The sequence below is a fragment of the Calidris pugnax genome, unplaced genomic scaffold, assembly GCF_001431845.1.
Source record: "Calidris pugnax isolate Ruff unplaced genomic scaffold, ASM143184v1 scaffold60, whole genome shotgun sequence".
NCBI classification, from domain to species: domain Eukaryota; kingdom Metazoa; phylum Chordata; class Aves; order Charadriiformes; family Scolopacidae; genus Calidris; species Calidris pugnax.
The window spans coordinates 5,084,052-5,106,545 of NW_015090831.1; the positions used below are offsets into that span (position 1 = coordinate 5,084,052).

General features: G+C 39.6%; 1 protein-coding gene across 2 annotated transcripts in view; it reads right to left on the reverse strand.

The window, feature by feature from the left end:
- The window catches only part of THSD7B (thrombospondin type 1 domain containing 7B), a 343,216-nt gene that overhangs the window by 186,743 nt on the left and 133,979 nt on the right, over positions 1–22,494 (reverse strand). For both annotated transcript variants that reach the window (XM_014941122.1, XM_014941120.1), the window contains exons 7-8: positions 11,764–11,919; positions 9,855–10,052 (exon numbers count right to left, since the gene is read on the reverse strand). In XM_014941122.1, the coding sequence (XP_014796608.1) occupies positions 9,855–10,052; positions 11,764–11,919 (354 nt within the window). The remainder of the gene's footprint in view (positions 1–9,854; positions 10,053–11,763; positions 11,920–22,494) is intronic.

Here is a 22,494-nt window from a genome sequence, read left to right on the forward strand (position 1 = left end):
TACAATTCCCATTTCTGAAAGGGCTACCTTGAACCTTCGTTCCAACTCTACAGATGTTTGAAGCTCAGGTTTGTCTTTTTAAAAATCAGCACCTGCTGCTCCCTCTCGCTAATGCAAGTGGGAGCTGGATCTTTGAAAATCCATCTCCTCTCTACTGAAACAGCCACGGGGAAAAAATGGCCTTTGCCTTCACCATTTTAACACTGCTCTGAAGTTTTGAAAAACATCTTTTGGAGACATTAAGTACCAAAAATGAGCACTAGATACTGAAAAGAATCACAGGTTTGCATAGAAATTCATTTGAGGGCATTCTACACGGACCACAAGCTCACGCTCAGCTCACCTGGCACAGAAAAACCCTTTCAGAGGTAGCTGTAATACCTTATATTGACAAGCACAGGGGGGATGAAAGCTGGCTACATCCCTAATCAACTCCACTGGCATCTGTCTGCCAACTACACAGAGCTACCATCACCACTGGACGCCGATTATAGCTGCCTTCTGGATGACTGACACAAATCACACCACCAGCATTTGAAAAAGCACAGCCACAGTTCAGCTGGATATCACGCAACATATTTGCATTCAAAGGTAAAGAAAATTAATCAAAGTACGTTTGAATTTGTCCCCTAGATTCAAACCCACAACCTTCCAGCTTCCCAACATTCGACAGCTCAGCCTGTTTTTTAGCACAATACACCTGACTCACAAAACTTCTACCACAAGAACTACTCACAGACTTCTGAGTTTCTCTCTTCCTTGGCTTGTGGGCCATATGTTTGCTATGATCACGAATGAAGTAAAACTGTTAAAGTGTGACTAAAGAAAGAAAGTTCTTACTTTCCAGCAACTTACCCTAAAATGAACCTTAAGCTGCTCTTCTGTTTCTTTTGCAGACATCAGTTTCAGTGGAGGATGCAAAGAGAGTAAATTCAATTGAATTCACAATGGTGTCTGTCCCCAGATTGTCAGTGCCCCACTCCTAGAGCAGGTCACACTCTGCATTTTGTCTTTTTAAATGTTTCCAGCAGGAGACATCAACTATTTGGCCTGGTACCAGCTGCTGCGAGGTAAGGCTTGATGAAGGTAACTACATCCTTTCCACCTGGCTCATAAACAGCCAGCCTGCTCAAAGAGCACATCAATCTTCATGACTACAAAAAAAAAAGGAGGGTCTCAAATCTATTGAACAAAACACACGCTGTTCTTAAGGATTCCTGAAGCACTTATAATGCTCATCAGCCTTGTTACTACAATATGCTACTACTACTATGCTACTACTGCAATGTGCTCCTTCCACCACAGCTGCTGGATGAGATGCATGGATCCTGACTAATTGCTAGAAGGCTTTGCACGTTGCCTTTAAGGATTTGCATTTCTAGCAGTCAGGAAAACATACCAGTTTGGGATCAAGAGCTCCAATGATGGGGTCTGGTGGGGTACAGTCACAAACTAAGAGGAGAAACGAGCCATGTGGTGCAGAAGGCTGAGCCCCATGACAGTAATTGCACCCGCAGGCTTAGAAGGGCTGGTACTTGCTTAATTTTATTGATTGCATGCACACGTGTGTCAAGTAACTGCCTAATTTTACTGTTTCCTACAAAGTAATTCCAAATCTTCCAGCTGTAAAGTTGTCTCCCCTCCAGTTGGCAATCACACCCTCCTCAGGCAAAACTCCCGCTGTGAGTTCTGTCCTGCTAATGCTGACAGCACACAAATTTGACCGAAGCAGTATATAAGTCTGTCTTTTTGAACCTCAATGATTTAAGAAGCTGAGACAAAACAGTTCCTAATCCATCGACTGAGCTATTTAACTTTTAGACATCATTCTCTCCTTCTCTGCGTATCACCAGAAGCACACTCTGCACCGCAGTAACTCAGAGCCCTCACGGGTTCACTCCACGTACAGGCAGATCTGGGAAAAAGCATCACTGAAGAAAAATTGATCCTCGTTACTCCATGTGTTAAGGTCAGATTAAAGACAGGTGCATTCCCACTGAAGAAAAATTGATCCTCATTACTCTATGTATTAAGGTCAGATTAAAGACAGGTGCATTCCCACGTGAACTTGAAAACAAGTCTTTTAATTTTACAAACAAAACTTCTTTTAGCTTCCAAAAGTTTCGGTTTCCAAAATAAAGAACTATTACAAGCTGAGCTTATGCTACTTGTACAGGAGAAAGAAAATCTGGATGTACCTTTAGAGGTGGTCTTGTGTCACTGGACAAAATTCATCAACGGAGATTTAAGATCTTATTCTGATATGTCAGAGAGAACTTATTTAAAACTTACTTTCAATACATTGAACACATAAAATCTGTTCTCTGAGAAATTAAACAAACTCTGCAAATTCATTCAACATCATTATTCCGTTACAAGATGAAAAATCAAGAATTCTTCCCCAGCTAAGAACTTGGCTCTGCTGAGACTTACATTAAAAAAAGAACTTCCCAGAAAGCTGCCAGATTCATGCCCTTAACCAGGAATAAAAGCAGACCATCATCTCTCCTGGCAGCCCCTTCCTTCCAGCGGCTTCCAGCAGAGCAGCTGGGGATGCTCCTGCCTCTGGTGATGCTGTGCTGGGAGCAGAGAACACAGATCCCTCCGTGGACAACCCTTCCCAGGGAGCACAGGACAGGCTGGGATCAAACCCCCAGCACAGACAGGTAACTGAGCACACCCATATTAATATTCTACCCCCAAAGAATCTTCAGCTTCCATAAGTGCAGAGCTTCACTGTCAAGCTCTGGCAGAACATAATATTGGATCTTAAAATAACACTGCTTTGATTACCTTACTTCCCTTTACTCTTCACTTGAATTCCAACAGGATTTCAGTGTCTGCTCTGTCAATAGAGCTGTGTGAATAATGGATTTCTGTTTGGGCACTGAACCAAAAAAAAAAAAAAAAAAAAAAAAAAAAGAAAAAAAAAAAGAAAAAGGAAGAAAAAACTCTGTAACACCGTTTTAAGTAGACTGAAGAGAGACTGGGGGAGGACTTAGGAAAAAAGTCATTTCAAGATAAAGCAAAATGTTTGTTTAAGCTGAAAGGAATATTTTGCTTTTATATTAACAACCTCTTTTAAAAATATTTTGATTTTTTAATTTTGTTAAAGGTTTGGCATTGTTCACGTAAAAAAAGCAAACATTAATCATTTAATCTAAAAAAAAGCTGAAAGAAAACATTTTGACGCTCTGAAATATTTTTTCTTTCATTTTACCAATAAAACTGTCAGATGGAATAGAAATTTGGGAATAGGTGCAATTCAACCCAAACGTACTTTTTCAATGAATATATTAACACTATAAACCAAACACCCTCTTGGGTAGGAACAAGTGCTATGTTCTAGATACCGACTGCTTGGAACCAAAGAGATCACACAGAAAAACAGAACTAAACTTCTGTGCTGAAATGACTCTATCAGAACTGCCAGAACAGCAGCAGCAGTAGGTATAAAGAGTTCTGCTCAAAAGCAAAAGAAGCAACAAGTCTAAAAGTTTGGTGAACACCCTTTCTTTTGTGGGTTTCTTCTATTCACCACCCCCCTGCAAATAAATATGCCCTGGGGTTTTGCTGATTGGGTTTTGGGGGTCTGGGGGTTTTTTGCAGGGGGCGGAATTCATGTTAGTACCAGGAAAAAAAGGAAAAAGAAAAACATTAGGTTTCATCATCTGAAATGAGGATGATTGATTTTTTTCCCTTCACAGCAATTTAAGTTCGTGCAGCCCCGTGTCCAGCAGCACCAAGGCTCAACGAGCCCAGGCTCGGGCGATGGGTCCTGCACCCTCAGCTCAGGCAGCTCATTCCACCAAGACCACTTAAAGAACACACCTTCCCACCATGAAAGCTACCACAGTGGGACTGCAGCATGTTATTTCCAAGCTACCACCTTGGCACATGGTCTGTAGCTGGGTGGTTCCCTGCTGCCAGCTGGGAGTCTCAGGAACCTGCTAGATATCCTTACAGTTATCAGACATGGTTGGGAAGGATGCACAGAAACCTCCAAAGTGCCTGGGAGCACAGAGGTGAGGCAGAAGCTGCTGAAGAAGGTGGTTTTGTGACAGGTCCCAAGGAATGGTGGTTTGGGTGTTACAGAAGAGCAACAGCACTGTTCTTCTGGGCACCCCCAGCACCAGCACCTCCCTGTCACCACCTGGCCAGGTGACAATAACGGACCAATGGACTATTCAGCACTGTTATAAACACTGTCCTCAAAAAGGAATGCAACCCCACAATTCTAATTCCCAGCAAAAAAAAAGAAACACTGATGCCCAAGCTGACAGTACAGAAAGGCAAGTACTCAGCAGCTTTTGAGCTTTGAGTAGATTTGTTAACTAGGAGTAGAGTAAAACCGCCCAAATCCAGCCAAATCACATTACCTTTACATTAAACCTTGTCGATCTGATAATTTCTGATTAAAACAATGAAGCCTTTGGGTATAAATTATTTCATGTTTTTTATTATTTAGACACTGTGCTGCTCACTATCACAGAGAAATTGTCTTTGCTACTAATAGTTCTTCTGGCGGGAATCGGAACAAGCGGAAGCTAATTAATAAATGATGACATGGGAATTACAACAAAATGGATTGACGACTTGCGGGTATGATTCTGAATAATAACATTTTACAATCTATTCAAAAGCATTGCTAATAGGTAAGATTTAGTGTTGCAGGAAATTTTTATAAAATGCTTGAAGAATTAATTGTTACGTTTTTGAGTCATACTTGTTATTTCATTAATTTATTGCTGTACTTCCCTTCACATCTGTTCTCAGGTTGTACTCTTTGCCATAATCAGCGCTCTATTCACAAGCTACACAATTAGAACGTGCATTTCTACAAACCACAGTTTTGTTCAACTTTTGTCTTATTCCAATCTATTTTTCTATTATTAATACAGCTTAAAATAGATATGGAAAATAACAATAAGAAGGCTTCCCAAATTCATAGAGTCATAGAATGGTCAGAGTTGGAAGGGACCTTAAAGACCATCGAGTTCCAACCCCCCTGCCCTGGGCAGGGACACCTCCCACCAGACCAGGTTGCTCAAAGCCCCATCCAGCCTGGCCTTGAACCCCTCCAAGGATGGGGCATCCACAGCTTCTCTGGGCAACCTGTTCCAATGTCTCACCACCCTCACAGGAAAGAATTTCTTTATTATATCTAATCTAAATCTGCCCTCTTTCAGTTTAAAACTGTTACCCCTCATTGTATCACTACACTCCCTCATAAAAAGTCCCTCCCCATCTCTCCTGTAGTCCCTTTTAGGTACTGGAGGGCCATTATAAGGTCTCCCCAGAGCCTTCTCTTCTCCAGGCTGAACAACCCCAACTCTCTCAGCCTTTCCTCATAGGAGAGATGCTCCAGACCTCTGATTTCATCATTCACTGGACAAAGAAACATTTATATGTTAAATCCAGTTGTATTTCTTAGCATCTACATCAAAAAACTGGGAAACCACGTATGAAGGCCCAACCAACTCCACTTTGGGCTGAACTGTTACCTGCCGACCCTGAGCCAAGTCCTGACACCTGATGTTATCTGCAGTTTTCTGTGCCTCACTACAGCACTGAATTCCCTCCCTCTCACCACACTCACGGTGCCCACACCTACCACAAAGACTTCAGAAGCAGAGCACACAAAAGACAATTTTGGTTCATTGTCTTCAAAAAAACGAAACGCAATACATTTTTGGCTACTGTCCAATTGCGTTTTAAAATGAGAAAGTTTTGACTGCATTCATGGTTTGGAGAGTAAGCAAACTGGAAGGTTTTCAGAGAGTTATTTTCATCTAGTCAATGCACAGTAATGTTTGTCGGTTCTAATCAAGACTGCCCAAGTTCACATGTCAAATACTTACAACTACCTGATCAAGAATACATTACAAACAGGAGATTATTCAATTCCTTGTAGAACAACAGAAACAATAACTCCGAGAAAAATCACAAATAATTTTTGTGTTGCCTGTGAATATAAAAAAAAGAATTTTCAAATAAATTCCTTATCTGAATTACAGAACCATGTACCCAATGACACAGTCACATAATCCAATTTTTAGTACCACCATCCATTCTCCTGTGTTATTCTTTTGGCTTCACAGACTTCTCCAGAAGCATCTGTTGTCCTTCACTAGCTAAATAAAAAACACTTTGCTGAATTTTATTTTTTTTAAGAAGCAGGCAATATAGGCCTTTTCCCATTCTACGCATGACTTCACACATTATTTAATTTCATTTGATTTATTACACTACTGTCTTCCGATGCCCCAGAAGAGGCGCACTCAAGGGATATGGACCAGACACAAAGAGTTTCTTGCAAGCATCATATGCATGTTCAATAACTTATTAACAGAGATGAGAAACACTACTAGGTGGGAGCAGACAGACACCTAACAACGACAAAGTAATGAGGTGATTATGGTCTTCTCATTCCTCCTCATCTATGCTAACTACTCCAAATTGCAAATCACAGACTCCAGCCACTCCATGAAAAAATGCTATACACAGGATGTGCCCTGTGGAGGCCTTTTCATTATGGACCCCCTACATTAGCCTATTTAAGAAACGAAAAGTCATTTCTGTAGCTCTAGACCAAGTGGAAGTAAAAGTGCTGCATCACTGAAATTCATACAAAGAGATGAAATTCATTACAAAGAGATATTGCTTTGACATGGAAGTCCTTAAAGAAACTCTGAAAACCAGAGTTGGACCCACGTGTGAGTTGGTCCTAATTTGTTCAAGCTCCAGCTCAGGCCAGCAGCAGTTTGTTACCTGGGTCAGCACCACAAAATCTTCTCACCAGAAATTAAGGGTGGCAGCAGGGAGGGAAACAAAGAAGTCACTACAAGGGTCTTCTAAGGTTGGGTTTGAGTTGGAGAAAGAGGTTAGTTAGCCGCTGCTCCTTGCTCCCCTCCTAACACGTTCCTCCCAAACCTCTACCATGGCAAAGGCTGACACCAGGAGTGTGAAGGTCACGTGGCATGGGAGAAAGACATTGGGGAGACCAGAAGTGGGACAGAGAAGGGCTAACACCTTGTTAACTTCACCCACCGTCTATCAACATATATCAAAGACACACCTCCAAGTTCCACGTTGCTGGAGGGAAGTTTAGTCCAACAGGATCCTACAGGCTCTGCTGGCAGCAGCAAAGTCCTCTGCCATGGGATACAGGACTGAAAAACACGGCCAATTCCCTCCCACTACAGCCAATGTAATTAAAGCTCATTTTTGGCAAGGGAAAAACCAGTCTCCTCATGAAACAGGCCTCGGGTCCCTGAGCCATGGAGAACAGCACATAAAGCCCAGCATTAGAGCAGCGCATGGGCCAGCGAGGGATACAGCATGTTCAGCCAAACTGGGGATGGAGCAAGAAAGAGGAGACTCAGCTACTTCTAACTTCTAAAGAGAAGTGAACTATCGCACTGCAACAAGGAGACAGCATCGTGCCAGTAAGTCTGGCACTTATATGAAAACGAAGACATCTTGCAGTCAGGGATACACAGAAGACCCAAAGTACCCTAATCAACACACTCCAGGCACAAATGAGCTGCTGTTAAGATGATGATATATTGGATTTTGTTATTTAACAGGGTCCAAAAAATGTATTTTTTTAATCCTGTTAGGCATTCAGTGGAAATACTGAGAAACAATGCCAGGCACGGATGACAGAATGACTGGATAAAAGACTGGATTTTAGGATATGGAGCTGAATTCCACAAAAGATGCTTAAGTAAATTAAAATACCAGCACATAATGCAGCTACCCTAAATGCTTTCAGCGTGGCAGCTACTTGCACAGAATTTTGAACTGCATAATGGTATGCATTAGTATAGGCCTTACGCTATTTTACCTGTAATTGTTATGTCTCAAAGTTTCACACGACTCCCTGCTGGTTTCCCACTACCAACAAACCAATTATTCCAGGCAAAACACTTTATGCAACTCTATTTATACTTTTCTTTTTTATTTATTTTTTTTAACTCCAGCTTTTATCCAAGATAATAGACCACTTACTGCAATGGGAATCTAGTTAAGAGAACATTACAGAAGGAAAAAAAGTTATAAACAAAGCTACTAGTATTACTGGATTGATGGAAGAGGAAAGAAATTGACTTTTCTTTTTTTCAACTTTGACTTTAAGGACTCTGCCAGTCCTATCCTTCCAGATCAAAAACTCAGAAAAGCTTAAAAGTACTATTAACCAGTGCTTCTCATCTGCCCAGTGATCTGGATATTTCCTTGTGAAACCTTCTCAATTAAAACCAGAGAATGATCATGTCTAGTGACAATGTTTGCCTCGGGGTGGCGGGGTGGGAAGAACATTCCAACCTTTTTTTTCTTGGTAACTAGAACATGCACAGAGTAATTGAAATGAAAAGGGTACTGTGAGACCTCCAATATCTTGTTGAACAATTAAGTGAAGAAGAGACACTTCAAAGGCCTGGTTTCTTAAGGATCATAGTCACAGGGAACAGTTTGATCAGAGATCAATGAGCATCTGCCATGTTACATGTTTTCCTTCCAAGACACAAGTTAGTGCATAAAAATGGATGTTGGCACAGTTTGAACGGGGTGAAGTACACACAGCTCCTTAGCAATACAAGACTCCACCTACACACACCACTGCAGGACAGACCCGCTGCCATGATCACACATCAGAAGAGACCACTCAGACCAAATTCTGAGACACTCTCTGCTCTCCAGTATATTCTAGCTATGTCACTTTATAACAGTTGAAGACCTTTTTTTGCCCCATTTTCATAAACTTACAAGAAAACCACCTATATTTGAAATGTATTTTAGGAGAACCTGTGCTCTTCAGAGGAAGCAGCCATCATTTCATTCTGTCAGATTCTAATGCCTCGTAAATGACACACTATTTTTAACCACTTGACAATTAACCCCTCCTGTTATCGACTTGAAATTGTTTCCCATGATTGGTCTAAGCACCATGTAAAAGAAGAATTTTCCATTTCAGATGTAACATCAGGCTCTAAAGTTCCACAATTTTGCCACTTTTGAGATGATAGCACAGTCTCACTGTGACTAAGGACTGCAAAATTGTGCTCTCTGTAATTGAATCTAAAGATCTGACAACACTGACCTTATCAAGAAATGAAACTTTTGGCTGAGGTTCAAATCATGCACAAGAACTAAGCTCTTTCTGGTTGTTTGTAAACGTCATATAAAAATGTACTTATTCATTATTAACAACCTGTAAACTGAACACATTGCAGGTCTCAAGCTGCTGCCAAGTAAAGTATTACTCAGTACAATCATTTCATTTGCATCTGATTCTTGTATTAATTTTGGCAGCACAACCGAGCATCCCTTCTCATGACTGTAAGAGGGTTATCATAACGAGATAAACATTCACACCGCACGCTAAAACCTGAGGAGAGAAGAAATGCTAAGGTTAATTTTGATTAAAATTAAAGTTAATTTAGTAAGATTAATTTTGTGAATGCACACAGAGCTGCTGGCCTCAGTCATGGCCCTACGTTAGTACAAGATGTGTGAAAAAAAAAAAAAAAAAGGATTTTAGGGGGAACCAGGCCATTGGTATCCCACTTTTGTTGTGATAAGGCCAGTGGTGGCAAGACATGTCAAGTACAAGATGAGTACTGGTGAGCCATCTCCTCTAGGATAGAATAGAATACAAGGCTCCAAGCAAAATCCCAGGTAGTATCAGAACTGGGATTTTGTGAGAACACAGTCAACTGAAAAACCTGAAAGTTTCATAAAAACTCAGTAAGGAGCTATTGTAAATAATCACAATTGCTGTGCAGCAGAATGCCATTTCAGAAGGCAGCACAACAAAACCATAGGGCTTTTAAGACGATACCGTTACGCACCTTTCTTGTTCTTGCACACAGCCTTCAGCATGCGGTTTCCAGGTCCACATCTTCCATGTTCAGTCACACAAATTCCTTCTGAAACGATCCACTCGTAACACACCGGGTCTTCACAAGGAATGGATTCAATTAAATGTGGACAACCTGTCAGGGTGCCCACCGGGTCCACGATCACTTGCCTGTGTCTCATTCTAAAGCCTGGTAAAAGAGGAACTCAATTAACCGGAAAATAGAAAAAAAAAATAGTTACACCAATAATCCAGTAGCAAAAGGACCATAAAGGGCAACAGGAACTGGGGGATGTAAAGACAAACAAGAGCACAACACTTCCAAACTGAATTGGTGGGGATGGCACTTGGCTGTATCTATGTGCCCACAGTCCGGGCACGCAAAAGCTAATAGCGTGTAAAGGATTTCAACAACCCACATTTTTCACATTTCTTTCTCCTTTTCATCAACATTAGATAGAAAAACACATGTCCAAATACAGGAATTTGCCACTGATGCATATATTAATACAGTAACAACGTGAAGATAAAAAGAAAGAAATAGTCAAGGAATTGAAGACATAAAGAACATCTATATTCTGCCTGGGAATCCACTAATGAAAAGACTTGTTTTGAGATACAGAAGAGCAGTTTACTAAGAAATTAGTATTCTGCTTTATGAAGGTGTAAGGATTTCTGATACATAATGCATGTCAGACCTCTTTGAAATGACATCCTATTAAATTGGAAGATTCAAATGTAAAGTGGAAGAAAAAGGTTACAGAAATAATGAAAGAATTGATTACATAATCTACCTCCTTCTGAATAAAACCAAAAGTCGTGTTGCTATATAAAAAGCAGAACGAATACGCAAGTATCTTGCAGCATATTTTGTTATGTAAAGGACACAGAATGCTAAGGCAGAAAAAAAAAATAGATGGTGGTCTTTCCTACAACGGTCTCGGTCAAGGGGCAAATATACAGCATTAGTGGAAGCCACATGGAAACACCTTGGCCGTGAAACAGAAAAGAAAATGAAAATAAAACATTCAGAGAATATAATGGACCAAACTTCTACTGTTCTCAAACCAGCAAGAATAAATCATTCAAAACAACTTAAAAATTAAATGGTTTTGCAAACCTTTATATTTAACCATCTATTTTTTATTACTTTTTTAATTTGAAAAATTCTGACCAGCTCCAGTCACTTCAAAAACTTATGCCATGTTTCAAAAATTTATGCCATTTTCAGAAAAGTGTAATTTCCAAAAAATAATATTCATTGGCATGAACTGACATGAACTCCAACAGTCGTCTTTTCATCTCAGAGCTTTAGGAAAGGCTCTGCCATGAATCTCAAAGCGTTGCAGCAACAAACACGTATGGCAATCAATTAAGATCCAGGGGCATTAAATTATATTTGCATGCTCTTCTTCCAGGGATTTAAACCAAAGCCAGAACAATGAGAGCAATCTCTGGGGTCAGCCTAACTCCAGGATACACCTCAGCCCTGACTCCCTCCAACCTCACCCAAGCATCGCCCTGGGACCCAGGGGTGCAGCAGGACTTCCAAGGAGGATCAGAGCAGGACACTACAGAGATCTGCAGCTGCTACCCCAAAAAATACTCCCTTTTCTACAAGTCCAGTGCAGGATAAAAGGATCTGAATCAGATTGAAAATCTTATCTTTTATTTTTTTTTCCTTCTCCCAAGAATAACTGCAAAAAGCTTTTAAAGGTCATATTCCACTCTTGTACACACACCTAAGAGCTTCATCCTATGTTAGATTAATTTAAAAGAAAATACATTAGGCTCCCCATGTAAAATTTGACACCACTGCTTTTGCCGTCTTATCATAATATTCCATTACCCGTTGTAGATCCCCCAACGCTGCAAAAGCAAAGCACAAGAGCATCCATTACCTCTTCTCCCGTGGTGGTCCTGGCAGTTCTCGTGGAGGCAGGGGCCCCACAGCGACCAGGCAGACACCACACACTCGGATGGGCACGGCAGGTTACACAGCTGGGAAGAGGAGGGAGCAGGACCCAGGCAAAGCTTCCCATCAACTGGTCTAGTAACTGAAAGAAAAAAGGGAAAAAACAAAAGTAGGGCTGTGAGTCTGCACTGACCAACGCACAGATCTCCAGAGTTTAATGCTGGCCTTAGTTTTTCAGAACTCACCAAAAATCTAGTGGTTTTTTAGGGTCTTATCTCTCAGAGCAAAAAGTTAATCCTCTGTTCAGCAAGGCACATGAAGTTTTATCTAAATCATCAATACCTAGCAGGCCAATTAAGACCATGGTAAATGGGCACTTTAATAGTAAATTTAATGTTGATTTTCTGCCACGCTGGAGCAACAACCTGGAATCTAAACCCCCACACCTATGGCCAAAGAGACCTCTTTACACTGTACTGAAGAGAAAGACGCCTGAGAAGATAATCCAAAAAGCTCACGCTGCAGTTGGGAGCCAGGCACAGGCAGGTGACAAAAACCTGAGTGTGGGGGAATGTCCCCATACCCATCCCCTTTCAAGGGTTCTGCCACCTCTGGGTTACAGATTGCAGGGTCCAGACCTTTGAATTTTCTTCACCTACTTTCAATAAAACTGAGCAGAGCTCTTGGTTTCTTCTACAGAGACATACACAGAAAGCATTTCTCCTGCCTGGGAGGTGAGACTTTTACTTGAGCTCACACCCAAGGCAGGCATGGATCTCCAAACCTCTTCATCTACAAGATGAGGCTGACCCCAAACTCTGCCAAAGTACCAGTTTAGTTGATTCTGACAATAAATTTGGAAAGCTGATTCCCTTTGTATTTTCATTCTTCATAAGAGATTTCTAGTTTCAATTAACTTCTCTCGCCTTTTTACTCGGGGCAGAGAGAGGAAGGAAAAGAAGGGGAAAGACTCTTAAATCTATCTTCTGTGTCATTATATGATATTGCATTTTAATTACATTATGGGCTGAATTTGGCTGTCTCTTTAGATAAATCAATATCAAAGCAGTCTTTCAAAAGGCAAAGGCTTGTTTGAGTTTACTCTGCCATGGTATTACCAAGACTTCATTAATTTTTATAGCTACTGAGTTTGCTTTATCCTCATTTTTATTTTTAATGTGTATTTTCCTTTGCTTCCTGCATGGAATTGACTTGAAAAGAATTTATAAAAATATGCCCAATATATGAGTAATCTTTTATTTTGCTGATATTTTACCGTTTTCTTTAAAATGAATCATTTAAAGAAAAGCACAATGTTGGGCTTTTTTAAGAACACAAGACTTCAGTGCTCAAAATCCCAGTAAATTTCCATTTGTGCATCCTGAAGCTGAGACTTAAGACCAATATCAGTGCTTATGATACCAGCTCATCAGAATAACATGATTCAATGACAGTTGTGATTTAATTTTAACCTGAAAGATAATACGTTAGTAAAAAAAAAAGACCATTTTCTGAATGATTTCTGAGACATTATAAGGTCTTTGACATGTTCATTTAGAGATTACAACAAGGTGGCATAAATCCAATTCACCCGAATGCTAACATGCTCTTTTCTAGAGACCTTGCGAGTGAAGTGACAAAACAGACCTTTTCTAGAGACCTTGCGAGTGAAGTGACAGACAGAATGAGATAAATATTAGAGTTTTAAGGATAAGGGTATTTATTTTACCAAGAAGTCTCACGCATGACTTAACCTGCCTTTCAGCATCAAGCTCTGCAAAACTATCATTTTTTTGAGGGTTCACTTGAAGAAATGGAAGGAAATAAAATTGAGCGTAGATGGTAAATGCAAGGAATAAAGTCCGGTCCTCCTCTGCTCTAACTCAAGGCGTCGGTGTTAGGATTGGCTCTTTCCTCCTCACTTATTTTGAGATTGTTTCTATATTGCAATTTAATGATTTAAAAGTGGAAGTCACTACATAAAGCAGGTTTCCTGCCTTGAAAACGAACCAGCTACAACCAGTGGTGCCAAGGGTATTTTAAATTGATTTTGGATAAAAGAAAAACAAGAAAAAATTATTACAAAAAGTTAAAAGGGGCAGTTTTTTGTTTGTAGGCTGAGTCAACCAGCCATCCCAGACTCATGGAAGACTCCTTCCTACTCTGGAGGAAATCCCTGCCTTCCTCTTCCTGCCAACCACCTTCCAGCTCCTCTTCCTCCCTTGAGCTGATATCCTACTTAATTCTGGCACTGGGAGCTCTTTTCCCAGGACCAATATCCTACTTGTCACTGGAAGAAGACTGCTTGTTTACCCACTTCCTTATGTAATTCTATATATTCTGTAAAATGTAAATCAGAAAATGCACAGACTACCCTAATCAAATATCCAAATGTATTCTCGGTCTGTGCCAGCTTATACTCACTCTACACTGACTACAATCCTCCAGTGAAATTCTTCAGGAATAAGACAAGAACAAAAAGAAACAAGCTGCATTAATAAATGCCCATACAATAGCATCCTTTTCCAAAACCAGGAGGGTATAAAGAGCCACAGTTTCCAGCAGGATAAACAGAGTGCCTGGATGGACCAGCACAGACCTCCATAAAAGAGTTTCATCCCTTCTTCAGCCATTTGACTGACAACTCTGACTTCCACCAGTTGATTTCTATCAGATTTATTTAAAAGCTTGATGTGATTTTCTATTGCTATTTTTCATACTCTAATAAATACCTTTTTTTTTAATTTTATTTTATTTTAAATTAACTTTGAGGCCTTTTTTTTCTGTGAACCTTTTAAATGCCAAAATTCTCACCCCCACCAGCCTCCAAAAGGGTGCAGATAGCCTGGCTGGGGATGCCCCGTTGAGGACAAAAACCTCACATAATGCCTATGATAAATGAACACATCTGCTAGGACTGTCTTTACATACTGGACAGCCTCCTGATTTTGCTCAATAATTGGCTTTGTAATGACATTTTCCCACATTCACAAGGAAAAAGTGCAATTTATGCAATTATTTTCCTTGGAAGAATATTAGCCCCTTTGTGAGGGGAAGAGGAAGGCAAAAGCCAGAGAAGAGCAAGAGGGGGAGGCAATATCTCTGATTCAAGTAGCAGCTTATTTATTACACTTGTTCATACCTTTTAAAATCCTGTGTTCTTCCCAATCTATAGAAGAAACTTGAAAAAGCAATCAAGTACTAATCTGGGAGCCTCTGAAACATTGCACATTTCTATAGCTGTTATATTGAATCTATCCTTTATAAATGCGACTACAGCTGTTCCCAGCACCAGTGTCTGCCTCAAGTTTGAATTTTACTATTTGCCGTTATTTTCAGGTTATTGCTACCAGCAGGAGATAATAAATTGGGTTCTAAAGTATCTTGTTTCCCTATATATTTTTACTGAGGTAGTGATTTGGAGGAAGAGTGGAAGAGGAAATCAGCTCTGATACGATTATTTCCATAATGTAGTTTTAAGCCAATAAATAAATTATCTGTGAATATAGTCATACGGACACATACTCGCAGGCATACATATCAACTCTGTGCTAAAAAGTAATGATGACCAGACAGAGGGAGAAATGTATAGGTTGCAGAGATTCCTTTCAAATTTAGTTTTTTAACCCCTCGGGAGGTAAATAACACTTTCTTTTTTTTTTTTTTCCCGGATCTTAACTTTATTTCCCTTTTACAGTGAAATAACAAGTATTTCTGATATTAACACCTAAATGAGACATTTCTAAATATCACTAACATATCTGGAATACATACAAAGAATATCAGGAATGTCTCATATACTGGTCCAGCCATATTTTAGCTAGTATTCAATTCTCAAGGCAATAAAACCAGATGTTTACCATAACTTTTGGCAAAAATAAGCCGAATTAACGATTGCCCGGGTACAAGAAAGGGATGGCATATCTTTGTGAAAGTTCTTACTGCCTTTGCCAGGACTTATAAACTAAAGACACTTGGATCAATACAAAGGGAAATTACTTGAGAAAATCACAAAGGAATGAGCTGTGTTATAAAAACACCTACATGTGTAAAACATAATAGGGATAAAGCCAGTACAACATTTGTAAGTAATTTCACTAACCTGAAAGACTTGTTTTTATAGCAAAAACAAAAGATTAGACAAAGGAGAAACGGGGAATGTAATTTAAGTAGCCTGGAAATGGCACCAACCCTACTCCGGTGCATCCCTCCATTAAAAAGCCTAATGCACCCCACGCCTGATGGAAAGGGTGCCTTTATGCTTTTAAGCAGAATCAATTAGTTTTGAAGCCACGAGGCACAAAGTTGAAGTCCTATTTTCAATTAAAATCTATTTAATAGACAAGAAACAAAGTATGAATAGGAGGCTAATCACAGCATGAAAGAGGGTTAATAGCGGATTGCCAAGAGCAACAACGGTTTAATGTATTTCAGAACAATAAAGATCCTTGCAATTTTATTAAAGTGACACAGACTATTAGCACTCCATGGAATAAAAAGTTTCCCTGTGTCCATATCCTCTGCTGTACAACGGGATCCTGATCCCAGCTGGGATATCCCTGTTTCACTGCAGCAGGGTTTGTAGAGATCTATCAACAGAAACCGCAGATCTGGCAAAAATTCAGAGTGAACATGGGGCTTCCTGCCAGCAGTGACAGGACTGAGCAGACCAGAGGTGACAAGTCATTAGGAGTGTCCAAGAAAAACAGGGGAGGCAACAGGGATGCTGGGATGCCAGTGAAGGCAGTGATGGGAAAGAAAAAGGGATTCTCCAGGACATTGGAGCCTTGTTGGCTATTATCTGGAAAAGGCCACCAGACACTGGAAATCACTGGGACAGACCACCAGAGAGGGTGAGAGAAGCCACAAGGAAAACAGGGAAGAAAACTCAAAGGTGGGGATATACTTCATGAGAGCCTCGTAAGAGCGTGAGGAAAATAGAGAAGAAAACTCAAAGGTGGGGATATACTTCATGAGAGCCTCGTAAGAGCGTGAACGTTGCCTACCGTGAAGTTTAGTGTTCATCCAACAGGGAGGAGCATGAAGGAGTAGCAATCTGGTCTGTGAACACCTCACCACTGCAGGAGTTCTGGTACCACAAGAAAAGCACCACTATGGATGTGTCTATGATACTGGGACATGGTACAGGTGGTCCAGAGCTAAGCTAGTGACACGCTAAGCTATTCCACTCATGGCATGGCCATGCCAGCTTGGATCTTGAAAGCAGTAGGGCACAGCTGGCCCAAGTTCACAAGCTCAATTTGTCTCAAACGCCTCCTGTTCCAAGACCAGACCAGTCACCACTGGCTTCATTTCTCTAGCCTTGTACATACAAATCCTTTTATTGGACTCAACATTGTTGTTTGAACACAATGCAGCTCCCTGTCCTCATAACAACAACGGGATGGAATTACTCAGAACAAACCCTCACTGTTTGGAATAAAACCAATCCAGTTCCAGTGGCAGGAAACAATGACAAAAATACAAACACAATTAAAATCTTAGCTCTCAAAGATAAAACCCTGAACTAAAACATAGTATCTCATGGCAACTGACTGGGCAGCATACTATTTGCTGCATATCAAAGACAGCTGTATAAATAAAAGTATTTTATAAAGAGACAAATATTTCATGGTCACACTTTTAAGAAGGCATATTTCTTTCACTGTCAAAGTCTTTTTATACATTATTCTCTTCATTTTACTTTAATTAGTTTCTAGACATGAAAGAACTGAAAATATTACACCTCTAAAAGACGTTAGGGAAAATGGTTTTTTCCTTAATGGATTCAAACTAAAATTTTTGAAATACACATTTAAACACTACTGTCAAGCACCGCAATGATCGGAATAAAATCATTTCCTCTCTTGCTTCTAAAGGGTTTCCCCTGAAGAAGCCAGCTGTTACATATTTATTTTTCCATTATGTGAGTTGTATCTCGTAAATTCTGCTCAGCGTTTGGTGAGCTTACCGATCAATAACTCGGCATCTCAGCAATATAAATCTGATGCAGACTTGCCTGAATATATTTTACACTTCAGAGGTGTATTTCTCATCTTTTCAGGCCACAGTTCAGTCATCCCAATGATAAATAGCTAGTTTGGGATGAGGGGGATCCTTAGGGGGGGTTTCTTCCACCTGAGAACATGGTTTCTGTCATTCAGGGCAACTAAGCCACAGTCTGGATGCTCCTGTTGTGTACCACGATCCAGTCAAACAAGGCTTTATTCACACCACCACTGACCATCAGTTCTTCCTCCCCGTGGTCCTAGTCAAGCCTTCTCTTTACTAATATATTCTAACCTATTCCTTTTTAATTTCATAAACCAGAAAAGGACAACAGGATTTAAACATCAAAGTCCCTAAATTCTAATTTCCGTAGAGTAAATCAATCTTCGCATTCCTGCAGCTTCACCAGCATAAATTTGGGGAAAAAAAAAAAGAAAAAAAAAGAAAAAAAAACAGCATGCATTTAATATAGGGCTCGGACTCCACGTGGGGTTCATATTCACTCCCATGCCAACTCCTACGGGCAGCTTATCTCCATCAACACAGTCTCTTCCCAACAAATACGCAGGATAGTGACAGCTATAAATGACAACAACCTGCACAACCAACTTACTGTCTCTAAAGAGCCGGACCTGGTGGCTCACAAGACAGCTAGCACCCAAAGGGGTGATGGCATGTTCAAATAGGACTCTTCCATGGTATTTCTACCCTCCCGAAAGTACCTCCGCAGTTTATTGAACAGATGCCACGCGTACCAATTTGAAACACTAACCCCCCAGAAGACACGCATCTTTTGATCATCATTCAGAGCAGAACAAAGAACTTGCAGGGAAAAAAATGTGGCACCCTCATTAGGAAACAGCATACAGAGCCAGGAAGGCAGAAATGCATATTTTAGAGCTAAAAAAGACAAAAGGGCAGAAAGAAAAGGATGAGAATAAACATGGAATAATACAAGATACGAATGAAAGGAGTCCTCAAATGCATCTCTGTGCAAGTCCAAAGAGGCACTAATTTCTAGAAAATAAAATACAGTGCCAAAACAACTCCTGTATGGGAATTCAGAATAGTATGAAAAGTTTACTCATCAGCTAAGAAAGGATTAAACGTTTCTGTCTATCAGAAGTAGGGAGAAAGCATGATGTTTTGTGGAAAATGAGAGAATAGAAGCCTTAAAATTATCATTTTGAGACTTGTATAAGCAGGACTTAGGTGAAAGGGCAGGGGAATACTTCCACTTTGAGACCATTTGGGGATTCTGTCACTAAAAAACACACAGGGATGGATCAGAAAGCAATCATTAGTCCTGAAAAGGTACTCAGGTATTTACTAAGTCCTGAATTGTGAACAGACTAAAGGAGTTTTTGCTGCTACAGCTGATAATATGCAAGTTATAAAAAAAAAAATGATGTAAGGTGAATCAAGTGGAATTGCATCCTGAAAATAAAGCAAAAATGGGTATAGGCTGGTGAACTAAGTCAGTCAAGAAATTATGTCTACTAACAGGTGAGGGTTGAATAGCTCTCAAAGGAAAGAGAGACATAAAAGTAATAAAGACTTCTGTAAGAAGTAGTTTTGCAGGGTAACACTAAAAGGTATCTAAGAACAACGAAGGCACAACTACCGCACACACCTGCTATTGAAATCCAAGATTAAATAAAAATAAATATATGGAGACAAATATGATGGAGACACTCATTAAGCAAAAAAAAAATTGCAAACAGAACTTTAGAACCTTTTACAGGTATGAGAATTTAATATGGGTTTTTAGATGGAAAATAACGAAGATTAAGAAGACAAGAAACTGCAATGATTTGCTTGTGAGATAGTAATAAGAGATACATATTATTAGCCAAGTTTTCTACGCTGGGTAAATAGTAAAGAAGATTCAAGGAAAAACAGCATTTCACAAAGGTCTTTTCAGTCCTATAATTAAAACTTAAGCAGACAGGTACCAAAAAACATTATAAGAAAATTCTGAGAGCAAGAGGTAAATTGGAGCTCATTCAAACAAGTGAAAAAGAAAAAACGTCAAGATATAGAAGGCACAAATTTTACAGAAGAATGACAGGGCAGGCAGATCCCTAGTTAGAAAGCTAGAGAAAATATGGAGAGAAGAGGAATCTCATTCACTAGGGAGAGTAGGTAACTAGCTCAGGTAAGAGAGGAGACGCTTCTGGAGAATTTTATAGAGGATGCCATCCCCCAGACTACTGATTAAGAGTTATAGTCTCTAGATAAATGCAAAAAGCAAAATTTAATTAGAAAACAAAAGGATACTTCCTGGCCTCCAGGAGAGAAGTTAAGAAATTCCTGAGGAAGAAAATTAAATGTAGGAACGTCATATGTTTACTAAGTGTTTTAACCCAGGCACCATTCCCAGACTCTAAGAGGAATTTTAATTCCCATGTTATTGGACTTCTTCATTGTGATTGAAAAGAGAATTGTATTGCCAAATAAGAAGAGAGATTTCATAAACTGATCATTGCATAATATTCTTCCATACTTCTGTTGCTATACGGGATGGTTTGTTAGTGATGTTCACCCGGATTAATTAAAATTTATTGCGGGAAAACATGTTTCAGATAACATTTTATAAAATCAACAGTCACAAGATCTTATCTCCATCCAGAAAAGCCAACTTACAAAAGAGAAGAAAATATACGTGTCCCATGCTAGCAGTGTCTGGCTTCGAAAATAAACTGAGGATCTGCATTTTTGCTTTGTTCAAAAGAGTTTCCATAGAAGTCAACAGATTTACATTAAAAAAGAGGTATGAAGGAGGATAACCTCCACCGTGTCTACAGTTTGTTCCAGATACGGGACATCCAGGCACAGGGATCAGGGAGTATCCAGAGATGAGAGCAGTACCATAGGTAGTTGACTTGCATATTGTACGCTATTTTTTTTGTGCAAAATTTGTCTCCTGCTTAAAAGCATCATAATTTCAAACGTAGACTTTTGTATCTCTGGACATCAAAAGAATAATGATAAACTTGAAGCATTAGATGACCACCTCCCTGTGCAAACTAAGCATTATAAATTTAAATGTGTTAAAATTCAATGAGATACTTAAAAACAGAAGGATCTGCTTAAGGCTAATTATGTTAAAGTTCAGTCTAAATTAACAAAAGCCTAACAACTGAGTAAAGATGTGGGTTCCTTGGACAGAACAGCTAACATCAAAAATAGCAGTCTCTTAACTATGCATTGCCTTACCTTTATACACAGAAATACAGGTATCTGAACAACACAACACTTTGCACATTTCCCAAGTGTTCCCTGCCAGCTTCATCTAGATGTAAGAGTCTCAGAATGCAAGAATATTACAAAGGGCTTCAAAGACTGGAAGACTTTCTGCCTCCAAATACTCATCACCCATGTTAAAAGTATGGACTTCCTCCTTAAGGCCTAAAAATAAATATAACTTCATCTGGGTCAAGGCAGAGGTTTCTTAGGTCACCTCTTAGGGGAAATGATATGAAATCTTATTTCTGAAAGTCATACCTGAGTGAAAGTTTTGCATTTCCAGTATCTTCAAGTTGGAATTTTATAATCAAAATATAGAAAGACTTCAGCAGACTTAACCTTCTGAATAACTGATATACAGGAATTCAAGAAAACAGGGGCTCCCTTTTTAAATACACACATTCTAATAAAAGAAGTAATAGATGGGAAGACTAAGAAAATGAAAAATGGGAAAGATATCCCTGGGGGATAAAAGAGCTTTGAGCAATATGTATAAATACATCACAGATGGTACCTGTCTCCAACTAGGATTCAACAGATTTTATCCAAGAATGCTGCTGGAGAAACCATGGGACAAATCTTTTTTCACATATGTCATTGGGCCTAGGTCCAAATTCTCATTGGAAGTAACCAGAAGAATAACAACTGTGATGGATGGTAATATCCTATTAGACTCGCTTGTTTAATTCCTGAATGATCCCTTTAAGGACACTCAAGAGGTGGAGAAAGAAAAATTACTGTGCTTTTGATGGTAGCAATTAGACCCTATATTTGCTTATACATAGAAGGATCCTCATCTTCTCCCCATTGCTGAAAAAATGGTACAATAAAATATGAGATGCCCTAGTGATGAATAGAAGTATTCTCTCACTTCAGATCGCCAGAAAAGAGGTCAGAAAAGATGTCATCCCTTATTTATTCAGTGGACAAAAATTGATCAGCTAGTAAATGAGACAAACTAAATATTACTCAAAACAGAGGGTTTATGGGGAAGGCTTGCCCTTTTTCTATTTGCACATGACTATGATGACAGTAGATGGGGTCCTCACTTTCTAAGGACTACTGCAAATCTGCACCACTGCCTTGGAAAGGCAGAAATAACTTATACTTTGTATGACTGCTCTGCATGTTTGGTTTCTTTAGTTGCCTATATGAAAATTTTTAAAAACTAAAGCGTTAGAACTCTAAAAATACAAGGAAGAAGTACCCCAGTGTTTTCTTTTTGTGGAGGGGAGAGCTTGCAATTTTTTAGTTGACCTGAACTTTTAACAAGGGAAAAACCTGCAGGTGATCACACACTGAATACATAGCACCAAAGCTGTTAAGAATTACATTGGTGTAAGGGTTTCAGATGCCCTCCTCTAATCCTCTTGTGTAATTCACTGTACTGAAAAAGAATAAAGAAGTCAGTTAAAGCTTGCTGCTCACCCACTTGCCATACAGTGGCTGCATGGACCAC